At 45.1% G+C, this 12,500-nt stretch overlaps 1 protein-coding gene across 1 annotated transcript in view; it reads left to right on the forward strand.

Moving 5' to 3' along the window:
• sema3bl (sema domain, immunoglobulin domain (Ig), short basic domain, secreted, (semaphorin) 3bl) overlaps positions 1-12,500 on the forward strand; it is a 32,023-nt gene that overhangs the window by 1,624 nt on the left and 17,899 nt on the right. Inside the window, exons 2-3 of the mRNA XM_080854095.1 lie at positions 9,896-10,062; positions 11,634-11,696. Coding sequence (XP_080710221.1) covers positions 9,896-10,062; positions 11,634-11,696 — 230 coding nt within the window. The remainder of the gene's footprint in view (positions 1-9,895; positions 10,063-11,633; positions 11,697-12,500) is intronic.

Here is a 12,500-nt window from a genome sequence, read left to right on the forward strand (position 1 = left end):
ATGTATGTAAAGGAATATTTTGGACTTGACCTCTGCACTTGGTAGTGAGTGTTTGGAAGTGCATAGTGATTATAATCTCCCAACACTGCATGCAAACACACATTAGATTCATTCAGTCACATTCATTCATTTCATGCCTTGCTATTCCTCTTATGGTTCTCTGTCTCTGCCTTTCTCTCTCTCTCTCTCTCTCTCTCTCTCTCTCTCTCTCTCTCTTCTCTGTCTGTCCCTCTCTCTCACTCTCACTCTCCCTCTCTTTCTCTGTCTGTCTCTCTCTGTCTCTCACTCTCTTTCTCTATCTATCTTTTCTCTGTCTTTCCCTCTCTCTCTCTGTCACACACACACACACACACACACACACACACACACACACACACACACACACACACACACACACACTTACTGTAATGTGTGCCCTGTTCATTCCCTGTGCATCTGGCCCCTGTCTGTACTGGTTTATGTGGGCAGTAGATTTGGGTTTGTTTGTTTTAGTTTAAATGAGGAAATTAATGAGTTTGTTTTTCTAGTGTTGCACAGATGTTGTCTGATGGTTTGAGGTTGCTAAGGGGTGTATGTGTGTCAGTCAGTCACTCCACAAGCTGGAATTCTGGGTGTTTCCGTGGCTGCTTAAGTGCTCCCAGGCTCCTGGAACAATCTAGCAACAAGAGACCAGAAAAAAGGGTTTGAGTGAAAGAGCAGGCCAACATGCGCGCACACACACACACACACACACACGCGCACACACACACACACACATGGGGTGGGGTAGTCAGTGGGGTCTGTTATTTACCCATCCAGCTACACTGAGCCAGAGTAATACAGTCAGGAGCTGAGAATGCGTTAGCAGTTGGAGTTGTGGACTGTGAGTGTGTGTGTGTGTGTGTGTGTGTGTGTGTGTGTGTGTGTGTGTGTGTGTGTGTGTGTGTGTGTGTGTGTGTGTGTGGAAAGTGAGCTTTGATGGGAGTGTTTTCTGTAATCTCTCTTTTGTCCTCAGTGTCTGATAGTCAGGGTTGGCAGACATGCTAATCTCTGACTCCTACACACATACACACACACACAAACAAAAAGTACACACATATACTCACACACACACACACAACGAAATAGTACACACATATACACAGTCTCTTTCTCTCTCACACCTCTCCGCTCATTCTAGATCAGAGAAAGGTGCTGAAGTGTCAGTGTGTCCAACACCTCTTCTTTGGCGTCGAAGTATGAAAGCTATCACACACAGACACACACACACACACACACACCACAGACACACACACAGACACAGACACACACGCACACACACACACACACACACACACACACACACACACACACACACACACACACACACACACACACACACACTCTCATGAAGAGGTAGCACAAGTGTGACCAGACCAGGGATTTGACTGGGTGAATCAATCTGTCTCTGGGAGGAGGGAAGGGAGAACTGGAAAAGAACTGATAAAGAGAAGAAAGGAAGGGGAGAGGAGGGGATGCAAACAAACAGAGATAATAAAAGGACCATACATTTAGGGAAACCAGGGAATCCATTTAGGGAATCACAACTTTTCATAATGGATCCAGGTGTTATGGATTATGTATTTTACACATCAGCATGTCAGAATTAGCTATATGGTTATACATTTCTGTCTCAGAAGTCCATGCTGTCCCAGTTCTCTCCTCAGTCCCTCTCTCGAGTGGTATTGCATCTCTAAAACATACCCAGAGTTCAGATAGAAGTAAAAGAAAGCAATACAAGACTGATAAAAGAATGTCAAATGTTTTGAGTGGCGCAGATGAAAAATCCAAAGTGGACTTTCTAAAAACAGTCCGGCAAATGTCTGTTATTCCAAGAGCTCAGCATGAAGTCCAATCTGGTGTTTGTGTAACCCTGTGTCCACCTTTATATTAGGATAGACAAAGCTGTGTTTCAGAGAAGGATATTCTGTGTGTGTGTGTGTTCGAGTGACAGTGGATTTCTATAGTGAGTGTCAGATATTGTTATGACTCATCAGTGTCCAATATAGAAAAGAAGAAGAATAGTGTATAAAGACTCTCTAGAATCTCTAATAAAGGAATTCTATGTTATTTGATATTCATTATGTACTTGTGCGCATATATATGTGTGTGTGTGTATGTGTGTCTAGGACAGGCAGATAGATGATTACATATCATCTGTGTTCAACTGCAAAGGATGGAGAGAGGCAGTGAAAGAATAGAAAGTGTTTGAACAAATCAAGGGGGGAGAGAGGAAGATGAGAGAGAAGTGGAAGAATGACAAGAGCAGAAATGCTGTGTGGAACTGGAAAGGAGAAAAACCTGGGGTGTGAACAAGGGATGAATGGATGTGAAGGGTTAGCGTGATACTGGTGTTGAAGTGTAAGAGAGGTAGTGTGTGTATGTGTGTGTGTGTGTGTGTGGGGGGGGGGGTCTGTCAATGATGAAATGCCAAAAAGATTCCTCTGCTGTGAGAGTGAGTGCATGAACAACGGTGAGAGGACAGAGACAGAGTGGGAGAGAGTTCACAGAATGATAACATGTGATCATAAAAAACACAACATATAGCTATGATACAGTGGGAGTTTGTGTTTGTCGTTTATGACTGTGTGTGTGTGTGTGTGTGCATGTGTGTGTGTGTGTGTGTGCATATGCTCTGCGGGTTGGATGCCAGTTGCCAGTGAAGGACTTGCACTGGTGGGAAACCGCACCCCTTTGTGTGCGAAAGAAAGAGAGTGTGTGTGTGTGTGTGTGAGCGCACAGGAAGACAGAGTGTATCGCTCATGTTGATGTGTGACGGTGAGAATGCTCCTCCTGCTGGGGGCAGCAATCAATTAGTTCCATCCAGGAACCAATGACAGGAAGAGCCACGAACAACACTGGGGTAGAAAATCTTACCTAACACACACACTCACTCACACACACACACACACACACACACACACACACACACAGTTGCACGCACGCACGCACGCACACACGCACGCACGCACGCACGCACGCACGCATGCACACACGCACGCACAAACGCACGCACGCACGCACGCACACACACACACACACACACAAACACACACATACAGACACACACACACACACACACACACACACACACACACACACACACACACATGCACACACTCTGACCTTACACACAGAGAGGGTTATCCACAGAATCCGTGAGTGTGTGGCCTGAGCTACAGTTGGTCAGAACAACCTTTGTTAATTGTGAAAAAGTGTGTGCATGTGTGCTTGAGAGAGACTTCATGTGTGTGTGTTCGCAATATAAATATATATATATGCCTGGAAGCCTGCAGGAAAGGCCCCCATTACTTAATAATGAGAGAGCTGGAGGGAGAAGAAAACACTGGAAGAGGAAGAGGAAGGGAGAGGTGTTGAAAGAGAAATTCTTTATGCGTAATAAGGACGTGTGTGTGTGAAGGAAGGGAAGAGAGAGAGAGAGATGGAGGGGGAATAGACGAAGGGAGAACACAGAATATATCTTATATATAGTTATCGTGTTGTCGGCAGCTGCTGAATGTAACTAATAAAGTAACTTGTTATCTAACTAAGTTACTTTTAAAATCAAGTAATCTGTAAAGTAACTAAGTTACTTTTTAAAGGAGTTATCAGTAATCAGTAATCAGATTACTTTTTCAATTTCAATTGCTTGCCCTCTCTGTGGAGATGTATGGTTGGGACATACATTCTCACAGCTGTCGTTTCTTCACACAGCTCAGAGGATCAGTTATGGCACAGATAGAGAGGCATGCCAAAGAATGTTGAAAGTGAAACACACACACACACACACACACACGCGCACACGCACACACACACACACACACACACACACACACACACACACACACACACACACACACACACACACACACACACACACACACATGTGGCCATACGAGAATGGTGTGGTCAGAACGGATTTGAGAGTCTGCTCTGTGTTCTGGCGCACAGACACAGTATTGCCTTGTTTTGTAATTTTACAATGAGGTCCTGGAGTTCTGAGGTAAGGTACACATATCGAGAAGGACCAACTGTTGGTATAATTAGTAGTAGAGTGTGTGCGCGTGTGCATGCCAAGACAAACTCCTGTCTAGTGTCCTGGAAGGCAGCTGTTCCTTGCAGCCCTCTAAATTGGGGACTCTGTGTTTTTCCCCAAAACTTTTTTACACAATGGAACAATACACTCTCTCTTCTCATTCCATGTGGATGGATGGATGATATGTGTACTTATGCCTGACTTTGTGTACTTTCTGTGACAAGCTGAGAGATAGCTGCAAGCCTACGGAACAGCTGGAACACTTTAATATTACCATCACACTCCCATGCTTGGGGACAGGTGGGGAACGAGCCGTGTGTGTGTGTGTGTGTGTGTGTGTGTGTGTGTGTGTGTGTGAGAGAGGCACATGCCACACATTTTTGGCATAGTACCACAATATACAGCAGCCTTAAACGTCCACAGTGGCTTGTAGATTGTGTGCACAGGAGAGAGAGAGAGAGAGAGAGAGAGAGAGAGAGAGAGAGAGAGAGAGAGAGAGAGAGAGAGATGCAGAGAGTGAGGGAGTTGGGGAATAATAGAGAGAGAAAGATTGTGAGATTGAAAAAAAGAAAGGGGAAAGGAGTCTGTGTTGTGAAGTATGCACATATTTTGGTTCATACAGTGTGTGTGTGTGAGTGTAAGTGTGTGTCTGGGCATGTGTGTGTGTGTGTGTGTGTGTGTGTGTGTGTGTGTGTGAGTGTGAGTGTGCACATGTGTGTGCTTCCTCTTACACACACACAAGAGAAACCCTACAGAGCTAAGCCCCTGGCTCAATTTGTAACTCAAACAAGATACCATCAAAAGTATACATTGGTGTGTGTGTGTGTGTGTGTGTTAACCTTGTGGCAAAATTCCTTCTGTAGAGCCTAATATTAGCGATCACATTTCAGCACCAAGCTGCTCTAGACACACACACTAATATACAAACACCCTCTCTCTCTCTCACACGCACACACACAGTGTCCCACACCAACACATTGGCAAGGTGATTTTACTGAGAACCAGCAGGGTGTCACAGGCCAGTGACCTCTGCCCACAGTGAGAGAGTGTGAGAAGGCAGCGAGTGAGCGAGCGGAGAGCAGGCCAGGTGCGCTCCAGAATGCCCCCTTAAATGTCTCCTCTCATCAAACTCACCACGGAGCCGTCATTCCAATCAGTCACACACACACATGGATCCTGTAAGTGCTCCAGAGTTTGCTTTTCCAGGCCCAGGAAGGTTGACTGGGGCTCTGAAGACAGCTTCCAGTACAAACATGGGTTTTCAAAAGTGAGTTTTTACAGTACAGCTTAATTTGGGTCAGAAGACTTCCTGAATCTCCTCCCGTGGAAGTGAACTGAGGCGATTGTGTTTGGAATGAAATGACACGAATCAGGGCAAAGTGTATTTAGCAGAAGCTCGGTAATCCCAGCATTCCTCTAGACAATGCTATGAGAATTCACAGCAAACATTCGTCTTTTTCTTTGAGATCGCTCTTCTAAGGAATAGAGCTTTTTGAAGCTGTTTAACGTTTGAAGCTGTTTTGGATTGTAGTGAAGCATGCTGTAGTTGGCAGTTAGGCCAAATGTGAATTTGATTGCATGCGAGCTGGTGCTGAAGGGCTGTCATCTGTTTCAGTCCAAACCTGCCTGCACGCTCTCAGATTACTGCTTGCCAAACTGGCAGACTTCAAAGAGACGCCAGCCCCAAAACCAGCAACTGAAGGTGACAGGGGAATGGAGAACGGGTGGGGATTCAACCCTACCATAGCATATGCAAGAGCTGGTCCTGAGTCTGTCATGTTCAGAGCTGGGGGCATCCTTAGTGGGCCAAGGAGCAGACAGTTAAGCCTGGATGGATGGAATATATGACTATGAGAAGCTGAGAGCCTATGGAATAGATGGTACACTTTAGATTCAATTACCATCACACTCCCCTGCTTGGGGACAGGTGGGGAAAGAATTGTGTGTGTGTGTGTGTGTGTCTAACAGAGGCCAGTGACTGGATATAGAGCTCGCTGCCCTGTGGTCAGTGCACTCGGTTCCCATCCTGAAGAGCACAGGTCTGGACCATGATGGTGGATCAGTGACAGGTCTAGACCATGATGGGGGATCAGTGACAAAGCCACTGGCTTCAGTGAAGAGATTAATGCATACTGCAATCTCAGCCTGTCTTGATATAGAGACAGAGCGCTCTACAGCAGAGCTCAACAGTGCCTCCACCCTTTCATCATCTGGAGCTTCTCTCATTCAGACATCCAGATCTGATGAACACTCACCAGCAACATTCACACTTATGTCAGCTTCATTGTGTGTGTATGTGTGTGTGTGCGTGTGTGTGTGTGTGTTTTCTGTGTTTGTGTGTGTGTATGTGTGTGTGTTTTCTGTGTTTGTGTGTGTGTATGTGAACATGTGTGTGGGGTGTGTGCCAGTCAGTTGCATTCAACAAGCATGGTAACAAGCTCCAGATGAACCAGGAGCCAAACACTGTCTGAATAAACAGGGAATGTACCTGTATGTGTGGGTGTGTATGTGTGTATGTACGTGTCTATGTGTGTGTGTGTGTATGTGTGTACGTATGTGTGTGTGTATGTTTCAGCTTTGTTTCATTGCTGTAATTAAATTGTGCCTCAGATGTAGTGACGGTGAGTTCAACATTTTAGGTACTTCCTATTTCAAGGAATAAATAATGAGAATCAGTTCTCTCTCTCTCTCTCTCTCTCTCTCTCCCTGTCTCTCTCTCTTCTCTCTCTCTTTCTCTCTCATCTCTCAGATCCAGTCTCTCTTTATAGGTCAGTGTTTCAGTTGTACAGTAGTGTCCCCTGCATCCACCAGAGATACGTTTCAAGATCTACCACAGATAGTAGCAAACACCTCTGTAGCTTGTTTTTCATGTACATACATACCTATGATAAAGTTTCATTTATAAATTACACATAATAAGACATAACATAACAATATAACAATATACTGTAATAAAAGTTATGCAAATGTAGTCTCTCTCAAATTAACAGGAATTTTGCTTTACCCTGAATGGACGATGAATCAGTGAAAAATGTCTTGTACACAATTTTACCTTTTACCTTCCTTCCTTCCTTCCTTCCTTTCTTTCATTACGTCCCAGCCTCTCCCTTTTAAACAAACGTGAAGGAAGCGAGGGCGGAAGAGCAACGAGGATGGAGAAATCAAGGGCAGACACGCACTTGGAATGACATGCGCTTAAGCACATGAGTCACGCAATAAGCACCATTTGGGGAATCTTCCACTTACTATGTTCAGGCCACGGGAAACTACGGATTACTGAAATCGTGGTTACTGAATCAGATGATATGGATTACTGAAACAGTGGTTACTGAATCAGAGGATATGGGTGTTCCACTGTACTGTTCTTCTGTATTCATGTTGCTTAAAGGCAGGAGGGTTCAAAGGGGAGTGTGTGTGTGTGTGTGTTTGTTTGTTTGTGTGTGTGGTCTAATGGTTGGCTCCATTGTGTGTGTATCCCTCTATGTGGGTGTTTGTGCAGACACTGGGGAAGCTGGCATGATCTCCTGGCTGTGTGTGTGTGCGAGTGAGAGAGAGGTAGTTGGCATCCTTTCCTAGCTTGTGTGTGTGTGTGTGTGTGTGTGTGTGTGTGTGTGTGAGTGTGTGTGTGTGTGTGTGTGTGTGTGTGTGTGTGTGTGTGTGTGTGTGTGTGTGTGTGAGTGTGTGTGTGGGTGTGTGTGTGTATGTGTGTGTGTGTGTGTGTATTTGTGTGTGTGTGTGTGTGTGTGCGCGCGAGTGAGAGAGAGGTAGTTGGCGTCCTTTACTGGCCCATTTGTGTGAGTGGCGCCTCATTAGTGAGTGTGTGAGACGCGTGCAGCCACAGCGGTGGGTATGGCGGGTTTATAAGCTCTTTATACACAGCTTTTAGCACCAGGCCCAGCCAACGCCTCTTTATACACAGTTTTTAGCACCAGCCCCAGCCAACGCCTGCTACCACTAACTACAAGTGTGTGTGTGTGTGTCCATTTCTCTGTGTATTGCACATTGGGATGGAGAAAAAAGACAGGAGCAATCAAATGGACACACACACAGACACACCCACACAACCACATAGATGAACATTCACTTTTTCCCACACAGACACACAAACACCTGCATACATTTCACTATTAGCCAAATAGCCCAAGACAGCTATGCCAATATGCCTTATCTGATGGACACTTAAGATAAGTCATGTTCCACAGAGGCCAAACCCCAGTGAGGGTCTGGTATGGCCTGAAGGGGCCAACTGATCCATGTGATGAAGCCTCCTGGAGTAAGCCTCCACCGCTGACACACTCTGGTTACTCTGGCAGACGCAGGGCTCCGTCAAGTGTGTGGGTTAGCGGTTAGCGCCGAACAGCGCAATGCAAATCCAAACTCACTGTAGGCCCGTCAGATATTGTATCTGTCCACTCCACACACACACACATACACATATGCTCATGCCAGACATGGATACACTCTGTTGTGTGTATTTTACTCTGTTTTGTGTGTATGCACTGTATGTGTATCTTTGTGAGTGCGTACATGTGATGGATAAGGTGTTGGTTAGCGAAGGAGCTGGCTCAACAGTTCTTCTAATCAGATGCAGGGAAAGAGTGAGACTGTGGTACTGTAAGCAATAAAGATACGACAGGAACACGTTAGTCGAGTGGAGAGAAGAAACCTCAGATAACTTAAACAGAGCAGGCCCCCTACAAGGAGAATGGACTCTAGTTAGTGTGTGTGTGTGTGTGTGTGTGTGTGTGTGTGTTTGTGTGTGTGTGTGTGTGTGTGTGTGTGTGTGTGTGTGTGTGTTTGTGTGTGAGACAGTGAGAACGGACTCTAGTGAGTGTGTGTGTATGTGTGTGTGTGTGTGTGTGACTGTGTGTGTGAGACAGTGAGAACGGACTTTAGTGAGTGAGTGAATGTGGGTGTGTGTGTGTGAGACAGTGAGAATGGACTCTAGTGTGTTTGTGTGTGAGAAAGAGAGAGAGAGAGACAGTGAGAATTCTCTGTGTTTTGTATGAAACAGCTCAGTTCAGGTCAGCCCCACCCTGTGCGTGCATATGTATGTGAGTGTGAGGGTGTGTGTGTGTGTGTGTGTGTGTGTGTGTGTGTTTGTGTGTGTGTTTGTGTGTGTGTGTGTGCGATAAAAAGACATTTTGTGTAGGGTTACTGATGCATTTCCCAGACAAGTGAGAGGGAAAAAAAGTCGAACCAGTGTTGTCTTCACCATTACCAGACGAGACAACAGCATGGTTAACACATATCCATCTAGTCCAGTAATACCAGACGAGACAACAGCATGGTTAACACATATCCATCTAGTCCAGTAATACTGCGCTCTGCAGGCCGTTCCTTTGGCCTCAAGACTTGTTTTTTGCTCTGATGTCACCTGTCAGCTGTGAGACCATAAATATACCGGTGTGTGCCTTTCCAAACTATGTCCAATCATTTAAACTCCAATCAAGGTGAAAAAACATCTCAGAGGTGATTGATAGAAATAGGAGGCTCCACTTTGTCATTGCAAAGGGTTTGAATAATTATGGCAGTGTGATATTTCAGTTTTTCTGTTTTTCGAAATTTGCAAAAACTTCTAAAATGCTGTTTTTGAATTGTCATTATAGGGTATTGAATGTAGATTCATGAGGGACAAATGGATTGAAATGATTTTATCACAAGACTGCAACATAATGATATATGAAAAAAGTGAAGTGGTCTGAATGCCTACTGAATGCACTTTTTATCATGTGCCCTGCAATTGTGTTTAGCTCTGATTAATCCCCAGGAATCAGCAGCAAGCCTGCATGATTCAAGCCTGCCCTCTTCATCGTCTTCACTCTTCCTCTTCTTCAACAGAGCTGCTCTCCTCCAACCGCTCGTGGCTGTTCTCTGGCCTGCGCTCCGAGCTGCAGCTGACCACGGTGCTCGTGGATGAGTACCACGACACACTCTTCCTAGGGGGGAAGGACACACTCTACTCTCTGCACCTGGATCACACACACACACATGGAGTTGTGAAAGAGGTGACTAAACACATACACACACACACACACATGGAGTTGTGAAAGAGGTGACTAAACACATACACACACACACACACACACACACACATGGAGTTGTGAAAGAGGTGACTAAACTCACACACACACAAACACACACATACACGCACACACACACATGAACACACACATGAACACACACATGAACATACACTCACACACAAACACACACACACACACACACACACACACACACACACACACACACACACACACAGTCTGGATGAGGCTGAAGACACTAGTGTATAGCTATAGGGCTGTTTGGCTGACGATGCTCTACACTAAGGGTGTGCTTAGTCTCGCGGTAGCCAAGTCAGATGTCGGGGGTAACGCCTAGTCTAATACAATGTGCAATGAAATGTAGTTTATGGGGTAACTTGGAGAATGGTACATATTCTGTGTGGTTATGGTTGTGTTTATGTGCTGTAAATGTCTCGCCTACAGTAATATATTGGCCATACTTTATTTTTGAGTCATTTAACCTTGTTTGAGATGTCTGCAAGGGGTTCATATACAAGCTGTTTTTATTAGGTAGTTAGTGACAGGGTGGGTAGGTGAGTTTCTTTATTTAGACTAACGTTAACCTTTGGTTACCTTTCAGGTAATGATGACATGTAGGGCAACAGGAAGAGTGTTGACAAAGGAAGGATGCTGGGTAGTGTAGTTGTTGACTGGCTTCCTGATAAGGACAATGCAACATGTAGGGGACAGGGTATTACTCCAGACTACCTCACTGAATCAGGAATTACTTAAACACATGGATGAATGTACATGAGCACACACACACACACACACACACACACACACACACACACACACACACACACACACACACAGTGTTGCATACACGCAGAGTTGCATAAAGACATGCAATAGCAGTGCCCTGTATGATGTTGGTTTATTTTCCTTTGAAGCAAATCAATGAGATATTTCTGTTCCTGTCCTTCAGGCTTTGCCTTAACACACATTCAAATTCACATACACACATACATACACACACACACACACACACACACACACACTCACACACACACACACACACACACACACACACTCATGCACACATACATACACACACACACACACACTCATGCACACACACAGTCATGCACACTTGGTTTGAATGCCTGTGTTTGTATGCATTACATGTATTGTTGGGAGTAAGCTGACTGACTGACTGTTTGTTCTACTTTGTATATGTTTCAGAGGCAGAGCCTCACAAACGCTTAAAAGAGCCATTGTGTAAGGGTCCCTGTGAGCCTGTCACACACTTCAATTACACACAGCCCAGTGGTCGGTGTGTTTGTGTATTTAATACTCAGGGTGGTTTTACTTTGTTTGTAATAAGCAAATTCATGAGGATAAACACTCGCCCACATGTGCACCAAAACAAAACAAACAAAACATGGGTGCCTCCCGACCAGCACAGCATCATGGCATTGTTTCAGAGGGAGACTGAGTGGCTGTGCATTATTAACGTTAAACGTGAAGTTATTGTTTCTCTCTCTCTTTTCCCCTCCTTTCTCTATCTTTAGATCTACTGGCCCCCATTGCCTGGAAACAGAGAGGAGTGTGAATCGAATGGCAAAGATCTAGAGGTAAGTAAATGACCTGTGTGTTTGTGTGTGTGTGTGTGTGTGTGTGTGTGTGTGTGTGTGTGTGTTTGTGTGTGTGTGTGTGTGTGTGTGTGTGTGTGTGTGTGTGTTTGTGTGTGTGTGTGTGAATGGCAAAGATTTAGAAGTAAGAAAATGACTTGTGTGTGTGTGCCTGTGCCTGTGCCTGTGCCTGTGCCTGTGCCTGTGCCTGTGCCTGTGCCTGTGCCTGTGCGTGTGCGTGTGCGTGTGCGTGTGCGTCTGTGTGCGTCTGTGTGCGTCTGTGTGCGTGTTTGTATGTGTGTCTTTGGCGCTGCTGTTGTGGTTTCTACTAATAGTCTGTGTTTACAACCAGTGAGTGCGTCAGAGCTATTGATGGGGATGAAGGTTGTCGTGTGTTTATACACAGTGAATGAGGGCTATATCTGGCATGAAATTGTCCATTTGTTGGGCACAGTTAGGAGGTTCACAACTCACATCACCACAGCAACCTCCTCAGCATTGTCTGCACTCATCTCACTCATTGACAACTTAGTTTCTACCTGACAGGCACTATTCTCTCTCTCTCTCTCTCTCTCTCTTTCTCTTTCTCTTTCTGTGTGTGTATGTGTGTGTGTGTGTGCGTGTCTACAGTAAGTCTCTCTCTCTCTTTCTCTTTCTGTGTGTGTATGTGTGTGTCTACAGTAAGTCTCTCTCTCTCTCGCTCTCTCTTTTTTTGTGTGTGTATGTGTGTGTGTGTGTGTATACAGTAAGTCTCTCCCCCTCTTTTTCGTTCTGTGTGTGTATGTGAGTGTATGTGTGTGTCTACAG

Source organism: Sprattus sprattus (assembly GCF_963457725.1).
Source record: "Sprattus sprattus genome assembly, chromosome: 16".
Classification (NCBI taxonomy): Eukaryota; Metazoa; Chordata; class Actinopteri; order Clupeiformes; family Clupeidae; genus Sprattus; species Sprattus sprattus.